Source organism: Pyxicephalus adspersus, chromosome 2 (genome assembly GCF_032062135.1).
Source record: "Pyxicephalus adspersus chromosome 2, UCB_Pads_2.0, whole genome shotgun sequence".
Classification (NCBI taxonomy): Eukaryota; Metazoa; Chordata; class Amphibia; order Anura; family Pyxicephalidae; genus Pyxicephalus; species Pyxicephalus adspersus.
The window spans coordinates 77,727,305-77,739,582 of NC_092859.1; the positions used below are offsets into that span (position 1 = coordinate 77,727,305).

At 36.1% G+C, this 12,278-nt stretch overlaps 1 protein-coding gene across 1 annotated transcript in view; it reads left to right on the forward strand.

The window, feature by feature from the left end:
• STAB2 (stabilin 2) overlaps positions 1–12,278 on the forward strand; it is a 67,431-nt gene that overhangs the window by 46,601 nt on the left and 8,552 nt on the right. The window contains 15 exon segments of the mRNA XM_072399009.1: positions 219–290; positions 550–669; positions 1,001–1,048; positions 2,033–2,116; positions 2,213–2,359; positions 2,957–3,091; positions 3,385–3,489; positions 6,029–6,194; positions 6,695–6,844; positions 7,909–8,013; positions 8,114–8,221; positions 8,521–8,714; positions 9,544–9,685; positions 11,013–11,146; positions 11,352–11,517. Coding sequence (XP_072255110.1) covers positions 219–290; positions 550–669; positions 1,001–1,048; positions 2,033–2,116; positions 2,213–2,359; positions 2,957–3,091; positions 3,385–3,489; positions 6,029–6,194; positions 6,695–6,844; positions 7,909–8,013; positions 8,114–8,221; positions 8,521–8,714; positions 9,544–9,685; positions 11,013–11,146; positions 11,352–11,517 — 1,876 coding nt within the window.

Here is a 12,278-nt window from a genome sequence, read left to right on the forward strand (position 1 = left end):
AACATGTATTAAGTGCACCTGCATCAGTTCCCAAATGATAAAGAGAAACAGTAATGCTAATTTTATATTAGGAAGATATATTTTTAAAGAACAATACATTTCTAATCTCCTTCAGTACATCAATAGGCACTGATTTGTTTTTCTGATATCCTTTTGTTAATTTTATGACATGCCATTGGTACTTTTCTGCAGTCTTTAAATTAATATTTCTCTTTTAGTCTGTTTGTAACTGCTTACAAGGATATAGCGGAGATGGTAAAACATGCAAGCCCAAAAATCCATGTTTAACTGTAAGTATGTTTTTGATTAGTTTCTTTATCCTTATTGAGATATGAGCCTTATTTTCAAATATAATGTAAAAAAACAGTCATATATGCATATAAACCACAATTATGTTTTGGTTGTTGCTCTCCAGAAACCATAGTGTTTATTTAACAACTGCTATTTGAATGATGAACAGTCTTACAACTTAATTTCAGTATATACAGGTAATGCACTTTATTTTTTCTATGTATTCTATACTAAATATTTTAAATTTATGTTTTAAAGAAAAATGGTGGTTGTAGTGAGTATGCCACATGTAACCATACTGGTCCAGCAGAAAGAACTTGTGCATGCAAGCCCAGTTACATTGGAGATGGAATAATATGCAAAGGAAACATCTATGAGGTATGTAGTGTTCACACCAGCAGCATATATTATAGCAATATATCAGTATCAATATATATAATTATATCAACCAAATAAAATATCTTTTAAACATTGATGCATGAACACATGGCCATTGGATCTACAGAGTACAGATCATTGGATCCCCCAGCAAAATGTAAAAGCAAAAATATTGACAATATTAATAATATTATAAAACAATATTTATATAGCGCCAACACATTATGCAGCGTTGTACATTAAAAAGCTTTTGAGTAGATTTTATATTCTAAAAAGGATGTTAAAATATAATCTGACATTTTTTACACTAATTTATCTGTTTTCATTTTAGGAACTACGGAAAAACACCAATACATCAAACTTTTTCTATTTACTGCAGGTATTGAAGTAAAAATGTCTTTCTAAAGCCCAAATATTTATTTACTTTTGGATATAGTGGTGAGGGTTTAATCCTATTATTTTATGTTTGGTTTTAGCTTTAGCTAGGGACATTAGTTTTTGTAAAAATAGATGTTTCCCTGATCCAAAATTAGTTAGGTACTGATAGTTTTACCACCTTGCAACACTTAATAATAAACAGCTTTCTGATCAGAAATTGATTGAATTACTACCACTTCTAGCTTTACCACTCCATAAGGTACAAATTCATACAAGTTATGAATAGCTGTCATTTATAAAAACTAGGAACAGCCTTGCCTGATCAATGTTTAACCTATTTTTAATTATAACTGAAATCTAAGTTTTTATTTTGTTCAATTTTATGTTTCTCAATTCAGATAAAAATCTAATCTAGTAAAAAAAATGACAACTATTACATATAAAAAACAGATTTAACCATTCCCCACTCTTCCCCCAAAAAGTTTATATACTTTAAATTATGACTGCAAGATTGTATAGTGTAAAGGTTGTTCCTGACACTTAGCAGTGAATAAGAAGGCAAATTTCAAGGTTCAGTTAAAGGCATGCAGATCACAATATGTTTTTGCACACAATGGGTCTGATTTAATACAGACTGGAGAATATAGTTTATCATGGGAGAACTTAGTTGATCCAGCAAACCTGAAATATATTATTTGTTATTAGTTGGCAAATGTTTTCAATCCTGGACCAGATCCATTCCAGGTTTGCTTGATCACCCCAATTCTCCCATGATCTTCTCTAGTCTGGGAGATCTTAAACAAATCAGGTCCATCTTCTCCTGACATGGACATTTATAGCCGAGACCATGCATAGGTGAACCTAAAATATATCCTATTACTTCACGAGTAAAGCCAAGCCTCCTCCTAGTCAAACAGAAGATATATGTGTGAGTGTTTTACATATGTAGCTGTTATGTAAACATGTTGTCATTTATCTCCTGCAGGCAAATGTTCTTAATGAACTTTCAACATCAGGTCCTTTCACTGTGTTTGTTCCTACCAATGAGGCGTTGAAGGCTGATTCACGGGTAATCTGAAATGACATTTCCAGTGATGTATCTGCAAATTATTTCACCTGTCTGTGGTGGTATTTATATGATTGTGTTGTTTTGTTTACTGTGCAGACAACTGAGTGGACTAATAAAGGGATGATGGAGCAGGTTCTCTTGCATCACATTGTGGCCTGTACCCAGCTCACTAAAGAAGACCTCTCAGCAATGACCTCATTCACTTCTCTTCAGGGTGAAACGATGACCGTAACAAATTCACAGGTGATGAACCGGGTCAGGGCTGAACGGATCAACCTATAGTTCTGATATAGTTCAGAAGCATGCTTCATAGTGTGTCAATAATTACCAGTATTACACAATAATACCAGTATTCAATATACACTTTTTTATATTATATAGCTGATAATGTTTTAATTTAGATTATAATGATTTTTGCAAATATATTTGACCTGATTTATTAAAGCTCTCCAAGATTGGAGAAGATAGTCTATCATAGGAGAACCTGGGTGATCCAGCATGCCTTAGACATGTTCCCATATGATTCATTTTAGGAAACGATGGTATACTCTGGAATCTATGGAAAGACAGAATGTATATTGTATTTTTCAGCTTGGCTTTACTCTCTACGACCACTTGTTGTAAAACTGGAAAAGAAAGTTTCTTTTTAAATAATATGTTTTCACTTTTCCTGCATTGTTAAAAGTATATCCACATATATTGCATCCATGACCTTTGTTAAGCAAAACTGATTATATTGCTTTGCTATTTCATTTAATTTGCTGATTTGCTAAGTAATAAATGTTTTTGTGTAGGCGATTGGTATGGTTTTGCTCTGAACATTCCTTTTTTGTCTTTTAGAATACTTTAGTCCTAAATGGAGATGCCAAATTTGTATCAGGGGAAGAGATGATTGTCCTAACTAATGGTGTGGTTCACCTGATTGATAAAGTTCTTGTACCTAAGAAAATGCAGCAGAGATCTACAACAACATATGTAAGCACTGAGAAAGGGTTGCTGTAGACTTGTTGTAAGTTGTGAATTAACTGGTCTGCTTAGAATAAGAATCTGGATAATGCAATTTTTTTATTTAAAAATAAGTAAAAGCAACAGTAAATGTAGGTCCCTGACCTTTACAGAGAAAGGAACTTACAGGAAATGTTCTATTAGACCATTGTCACTAAAACAAGTCTCCCCAATGGAACATTCCCCTTCATTTCTGTTCTGGTGATGGCTCAGGATTCTGGCCATTCCCTTACTTTCAGTCCATTATTTTTAATGATCACCAGGACATAAGAGACCTATCCCAGGAGCAAAGGGATTTCCTGTACAATAATCAAAACAAAGATAAACTGACACAATACTTGAAGTATCACGTGGTCAGAGATGCCAGGGTGAGAAACAAATATTTTTGGTTTATTTAATGTAACTCAATGTTTAATCAATTTCAAAGTCAAGTTTAAGACTTGTTTATACCCACCATACCAACCAAAAAAATCGAACACACATTGGACCTGATGTATTAAAGTTTTCCAAAACTTTGGATTTCTAGACTATGATTTACTGGTGGAAAATGTAGGTGGCAAATGTTTTCAACTGTGGATCAGATCCATTTCAGATTTGCTGGATCACCCAGGTTTTCCTGTGATGGTCTATCTTATCCAGTTTTGGAGAGCTTTCATAAATCAGACTCATTGCTTTGTGTAGCATCAAGTATGCGCAGTTGCCAACAAGTATGATCATTCATTGCAGTGCACCATTGTTTAGAGGAGCCAGTAATGAGCAGCCCAACAATCCTTGCAGCACTAAAGCAGCATACACACGTGCAATAATAGTCATTGGAAAGGATCTTTCACAATCCTTTCTAAGGACTAATATTGCACAATGCATCAACGAGTTTGTACATACAGCATCGTTCTGCTCAATGCTGTGGGGAGGGGGTGAATGACGGAGCACCAGCCTGCTGCGCGCTCTCCCCCTTCCCTTGCATTAGGAACGTTCGTCCTGCATCCTCCGTGGATCGGCCAGGACGGGCGTTCGGAAGATGAACGACGCTCGCTGTACACACTTCAGATTCTCATCCGATATCGGCCCTGAGTTGATTATCCGGTGTGAACCATTAGAAGTGTGTACGTAGATTAAGCTCCTAATTGTAATTATCAGGTAGTTCTCATGTGTAAGAGGCCATAAAGTACCTGTTAGTGTTTGGAGGATGGATGAAGCTTTTACAGGATTTTCATTTTACACTGGATTTTACGATGACCTTGGAAAGACATGAAGAAATAGCACTTAAAGTATATCTAAACCACAAACTAAGAAAGAATGAATAGATTGCACCTTACCAGTCATTATAGTGGCTGTATTGATTTTCATTTTTTTTAAATCTTTTCAATTCTTTTCTCATTTTTTTTCACCTAGGGATACTTCTTAGAATAACAACACTTACCATACTGACTCTATGGAGGAGCAGCTTTGTCATCCTAGAATAAGAAGTTTTTGTGACTTTATAACACATACTTATCCTTTCTTTATCTACATAACATAGGTGGGAGTTGTTATATAATTTGCAAAAAGAGCTGCTAATAGCAGGTCAACACACTAGATTTCTATCTGGATCAACAGATTTTTGTTTACACTTATAAGACATAAGACTTATAAGTTATAACACATATAACAAAACACTTTTACAGATATATTTAACAGACAATTGTTAGGAGTTACATAAACTTTAGGTGTCTTGTGCATGATATGTTGTCAACAGATAACTTATGCAGCCAAGTGTGTGCAAAGTGTATTCTGGAGAGCTGACTTCCCATCCAGGATGTGTCCCACTAATCTTGTCAGCTACATAAGCTCAGGTATCTTGGCAGCTGAATGAAAGTGTATCCAAGCTGTTAGAGGGGAATGACCCGGGTGCAGGGCTGACATGACACTTTATAGTGGTGGATGTATATTGTGAGGATTGCTGTCTATATTGAGAGTAGCTCATGTACAACTGATTTATTGCACCAGAAATTTCCAGCAGTTTCATACAATGCACAACTAATCATTGCAGTGTAATAATTGAAGGTTATATATATATATATATATATTTATATATATATATATATATATATATATATATATATTTATAAATATATATACATTATATATATACATATTGCAAAACCTGAGCATGAAAAGAAACCTTCCAAGTTAATATAACATTTTTGTTGTATATTTCTGTTTAAATGGCATCTATGCATGACTTGTGGTCATTTATGTGGTGTTCTTTGGTAGTTGTAGGATAGAACAAAGAATGTATTATAGTAACATAGTCCTCTAAACAACAGAAATTTAGCAAAATGTAGGCAGCAGTCAATTGCTATAAAACGTAGACAATACATGGTCATTTATTATAATACAAAGGTAGAAATTAGACAATTGTGACGATAAGAAAGCAACAAACTGGCAAGCATTAAAATATACCCATCCACCAACAATTCAACCACCCCACGTCCAAACAAAAATACTGTGCTCTCATCTCCCAGGCAAAAATGTGCCTCCATATTTTCCAGAATAGCTTCTACTATGCTTCCTCTAGAAAACATCTTACCCCATGTAAGAAATTACCAGGCTGTACATGCAGAGAAGCACCTCCCAGGCTTCACCTCTACCTTAGGTGTGTATAGGGCAGCACAATACTGCTATGCAGGTGTGCAGGCAGAACTGTAGTCAACATGAGCCTTGGCTTTGATAGGACCTAGCATCATATTAATATTGTGAGGGGGACCTGTCTGGCTTTGCCAACACATGAAGAACACCTCACTGCCCCATATACCTTGGCCAGACTGCAGTCCCCACCCTAGATATGCCACTGACCTGCTTGGAATAATCTACACCACATACTTAAAAAAAAAAAACAGTATTAAATATATATGCAAAAGTGAATAGCTGAGTATATATAATTATTGTTTATTATCCATTGTACAGGGGCAAAAAAATAAATGTCAGTATGAGTTGAGGTCTAAGCGCAGTATACAGGGCTGTCGTCAGGAATGTTCCATGGTCCTCTGGATGTCCAAATGCTGCAAAGGATACTATGGAAGAGATTGCCAAGGTATGTGTTAACTTAAATTTCAGTCATTCAGATTTCTTTCTGGACAATAAGTGGATGATGGAACAATATTTATCCTATTCCCATCTCCTTTGGTTAGAAAGGCAGAATATTGTTGTTGTTGGGACTTAAAGACAACTAGTTACCTACTGGTAAATTGATTGGACCAGTGCATCCAGCACAATGTTGGTAGCAGTGCAACACTGTCACAATGGGAGTACAAAGCCTTGTATAAGTTATTACTCTGACAAATTGTAGTTTACTCGGGCTCCCTTCCTTTCCAATGGCTTTTTGGAGTAACAAAGGAGCAAAAGAAAGGTCATGACATACTGTTGGGGAAAGCTAAGTCAAAGTAAACCATTGTATTGCGTAGACAAAGCATAGGCTCACTTTACAGAAAATATTGTAACAACTGTAATGAAAATACTCCATACCTTTCCTTCACCTTAAACACATACTCTTTTGCAAACTGTATATTCATTTTTATGTTTTTGTTCTGCCAGCTTGTCCTGGGGGCCCAGAGGCTCCATGTAATAAACATGGCACATGTGATGAAGGATACGCTGGCACTGGAGAATGCAGATGCAGCCCTGAATTCAATGGAACAGCTTGTGAGCTATGCATGCCAGGAAGATATGGACGAGATTGTAGACGTAGGTTTAAGTTTTTTTATTTGTGCATAATGCTTTACACTACATTGATCTTCAATGACTTCTGTATAAAGAATCTTCCAAAAATTGCTTAAAATGTGTGAATGTAGCCTAAGAAGCATAAATAGAATTTTCACAGCACAGCTTTGTTATGTGATCAAAAGCAGTCAAGACTCCCAAAACCATTGAGGTTTGTGTCTATTGGCTTTGGAACTGCATTGAATGACAAATGTAGTCTGCTTTCCAGTGCACTCTGCATGCATTTCATAATACTTAGTGTTCATTGATAGGTATATAACATCTTTCTGACCTGCTTTTTAGCTCCTAAACCTCGTCAAGCTGCTTTTGCATTCCAATTGACCATTTACATTTCCAAATGTATAGAACGAGAAGCCATTCTAATGGAACCAAAGCAAACCATGCCAGCCTAATATTACTGTTCTAATTGGTCATTTTTGACAGCCTAGTCGCTGCAAATTTATGGTGATGGCTGTGCATGTTCCTCTTCTGGTAAATATGCATCGTAGTGCATAGGTAAACCACATGAAAACTTCTTATAACTCACAATACAGCTTCACTTAAATTCCTGACTGTGCCCAGATTCTGTGACCATTTTCAGGGTTTCTACTTCTGCCTTTGAAGTTTTTTTTTTTTTTTACGGTGAAAAGAACAAAAGCGGCTGGGAAACCCAAAGATAAATGGGATACACAAAACTACAGGTGCACAGAAATGGAGTCAGAAAATATGGCAGGATGATGTCACGATTGGTTAATTGAAGTTATAACCTAAAAGTTATAAAACTCAGCCTAAAATGATAAAATCCTTTTTGGCAACATAAACCTTTAAGGCAATGAAGTCATTAGATAAGCATGGCAGCTAAACAAGTGTTTTAGGAAGGAGGTCAGCGATGTAAGAAACAATCCTGAATACTAAGGTTAACACTCTGTTTGTGTGCTCATTATTTTTCTACTAATTAGCTATGTGAATAGTGCAAGGTGTGATATGTATTGAATGTATTGATGAATGATGAATATTACAGAACCATGCTCACCATCTATATCTTCTAGGCTGTGACTGCACAGAGAATGGGCAGTGTGACGAGGGCATCACTGGAACAGGCGAGTGCAGATGTAACAAGGGATGGACTGGAAAACGCTGTGAAACAAAATTAGGTTACAATGACATTTTTGTTGTCCTCATGGCCTAGGGCTTATTTTCTGTTGTTTCAGTACTGGACATTGTCGGACCAACCTTTTCCTGTATTACTTATAGATTTGCCTCCTGTCTGCAAACCTCCATGTTCAAATGATGCCGTGTGCAAGAAAGGGAATGCCTGTGAATGTAAGAAGTTTTATGAAGGTGATGGAAGAACGTGTAAAGGTAATACCTGTCAATTATTTTGCTGTGTGTGTATTGCTCTTTTCTGAGATTTTGTACTACATGACATTTCACCTTAGTGGAGGATATGATCTTAAAGGTGTCATACATTGAATACATTGAATATTTAAAGTATTTCCCCAAACACTTTAAATATTAGCCTATTGAAAGTGATCGGCTGTGTCCCAACAAAACAAAGGTATGAATTAACATTTTATATGCTAGGTCCTCTCTTGAATGCATTTACCAGCATACGTTCTGATAACATAATGACAATAATATACATTTTTCTTCCTTCCTAGTGATAAATCTTTGTCAGGGGAATAATGGTGGCTGTGACAAGAATGCTAAGTGCACACAAAGTGGTGTGAAAGTAACTTGCAGCTGTCTGAAAGGATAGAGTGGAGATGGAACCGTCTGTACACCCATTAACCCCTGTGCTGATGGACTTAACGGCGGGTGCCATGAACATGCCATCTGCACCATGACTGGACCGGTATTATCTATACATTTCATTCACTGGAGCTAAATATGTTCGTTTTTTATAGTGTTACCATGCTGAATTTATATAATTCAATGATTCTTTTGACAAGAAAGAGCACTGCTCAGATATCTCAGATTGCAGCTTGCTTTTCCAGCTGCTTTTGAATTGACTTGATCTATAACTATACATTTTATTATAGTTTAGACATTTACAAAGATCATGCAGTTTATATTGTTCCTAAAAATACAACAGGTTGCCTTGTGCAATGCATGACATAGATATTCTAAGGGTCTAATATGTATATCTTGGCAGTTTCATGATCTGCAATTGGAGCTTCCTCCAGTAATATTCTGGTTCTTCCAGCACTGGCATTGAAGAGCACAGTAATATCTCGCAATCCGTCACCATTCAGATATGGACATGCACTGAACTTATTTTATTAAGCAGAGTTGTCCGATTAGTTATTACATCACTGCATCTTCATAAATCTACAGTGTGATTAGATTTTACTGTGAAAATCTTTCATTCACTTATGCGAACACAGCATTTTATGAACATGGCTTTATTCACCAAGCTACTAAGATTTAGTAGATGCTTTTAGACAAAGCAAAAATGGCAGCTGCACAAATTAATGTATAACTAGTAAACACAAATGAACCTTTGACTGAGGCAATATATTGAGCAATGCAAACATTTCTCTGTATGTATACTCTCTAGCTTCTCTGTTCAAAATAAATTAACATTTTTCAACACCTCAGGATAAAACAAAAGTATTCGATTTTAACATACTGTATATTTGTAAAACACACCTCTCCAATTCTCATGTTTGCTGTTTTCATAGGACAAACGCAAATGTGAATGTAAGGATCAGTACATTGGAGATGGTGTGGACTGTGAATTGAAGAAACTGCCTATTGACAGATGTATGCAGGATAATGGACAATGTCATGCTGATGCAATATGTGCTGATTTACACTTTCTAGGTGAGTAAAGAATAGATAAACTTGTCATGAACAAAGATACATAACAACTATAATGTGTTCTTAGACACTACATACAATTCATGGTGCAATGCTTGCCATTTGTTTCTCTTTTACATTCCCATGTTGTGTTGGCTATGCAGTTGTTTCTTACATATGTGTATGTGCGCTACAATCTTTTGCTAGTGTTTTCCTAGTTTAAATAAGACATGCCATATTCAAATAAAGCAGTAGGCAAACTGAATGGAATTATAAAAAAACTAAACCCAAAAACAAAAATGTAATATTACAACTTAACAATGCTTAGATGGGATGGTTGCATTAGTTTTTTAGAACTTTTTCAGGAAAAACAAAAAATGTTTGTTTTCTTTGCTAGGAATTAAATGTTCTTGTCACTTACTATAAGATAAACTAAAACTAAAATACTTTTATATTGGTTCTGTAAACTACTAATCCCACCATACTCATGAAACAGAACTAAGATATACTTGTGTGAGGTCCAGCCAAGTAGCTGCTATGGTTTCCTTCTAGATACAAATGAATGTAGCCACATAGGGACAGGAAGCATTATATTTGCAGAATTACCAGTAGATCCTAAGGGATTAAAACATGCCAACACCGCATTTGTTATATTGTTACCATGGTGAATTTATATAATTCCTCATCTAAGGACTGGTAAGATTTATGTGTATGGGTTTAGATACATTTTAATCAGAGCTGGGACCCCCTGAGTCACACATAGAGGACATCCACTGGTAAACAAGCTATATATGCGGTGCAACTTGCTTTACGGGGTACTTCAGTCAGTGGTTGTATGACCTTCCCATTACTGCAATTGGCTTCCACTGTCATATTCACATGCAGATGGCCATGCTCTCTATACAAAACATCCACTGTCCTACTGACTACCATAGTTTTGTTATTATGTATCATTGACTGGTTGCCATTGATTGACAACACCCAGCCCTATGTGATAAGACTGCACTTCTCTACTATGCATTATGCTTGTTCCTGTGCTCTCTATTTCATGGTAACATTACTAATCTCAGGACCAGTCCTTACTACTTTGCACCTAATACTTACACTAATATAGGGGCCTGCATGTCACCACTGCCATAACATAAAACACATAGCAATGCAAAGCAGACATATTAGATCTCACCCTGCTATCCTATAAGAGTTTTTACTCTATCTCCAACACACTGAGAACATTGAATTGTAAAAGGTTAGCAAGGGTCTCTACACTGTGCCATGTGACAGTACATTACAGACAAGAGTTATCATTATGTATAAAGCACAAGTATTTTCTGATTATATTATTTCCACACAGATAGCAAACTTGGAGTGTTTCACTTGCGTTCCCCCAAAGGACAGTACAAATACAACTACAGTGAAGCTGAACAAGCTTGCAAAGAAGAAGATGCAACTTTAGCCACATATAACCAACTATCCTACGCTCAGAAGGTGACCTTTTATTACAATGTTTTTCAAGGTGGAAAATGTTACTAATTACATTATATTATTATTATTATATTACATTATATATGCATGAATGTGATATATAAGAGATGCATGTAAAGGCCAGAGCATTCTATTTTTTATTTTCCCACATGTACCAATTTAAAAATAGGGGCATTATATATTTATTTATTTTTTACATTTATTGCAGGCTAACTACCATTTCTGTTCAGCGGGGTGGCTGGCTGGAGCAAGAGTGGGTTATCCTACAGCATACTCCAATCCTAACTGTGGATCTGGATTTATTGGCATTGTGGACTATGGGGTTCGAGTTAACATGTCTGAGAGATGGGATGTTTTCTGTTACAGATATAAAGGTAATTTCCATACATGTCTATACTCCATGCCATAACTGGCTAGGAATACGTGATCCTGTTAATGAATGCTCTTTATGACCGGGATGTGTGCTAGGGATCTAAGACAAATACTAGATCCCTGTATGACTATTAGGTAAATAGTACAGGATATATGTTATATTTAAAACCTAACCTATCAGTAACCTTCATCTAGATTTATTATTTAGTAATCCTTCAGGATTTTTATAGCACCGACATATTACACAGCACTTTACAAGTCCATAGTCATGTCACTAGATGAAAGCAATTCCTCATTGAGGAGTGATCTTTCTATAGATTCCCAATCACAACCTGGAGCCTACATAAGACTTCAGACTCACCTGTTCCCCCTATGACAGCCAGAGGATCTTTACTAAGATTATGTAAACTGCCAAAATCTTGGTTAGTGTTCTGAACCCTTGACCCAGATGACAGCACAGATATTATGCTAATTAAGTCGTCTAGATGCTGGTTTTAGGTATGCAACTAAAATCTCCCACCCCAAAACATCTGCAATTCGCATTCTTTGCAACGAGTTTGGCCATGGCAATGCACATAGTCTCTCAATGGTAGGACCACTTTAGGTACCAGTGTTAGATAGACATGTGATCACCCACACCTAGCATTGTTTTGCCCTAGCAGCCAGTGGAGCAGTAAAGATAAGAACAGTATATCCTTCTTTTGGGGGCCACTATCATGAACCTGCTGCTATGCGCTGCATAGAAAGGATTCTGGACTGCCAG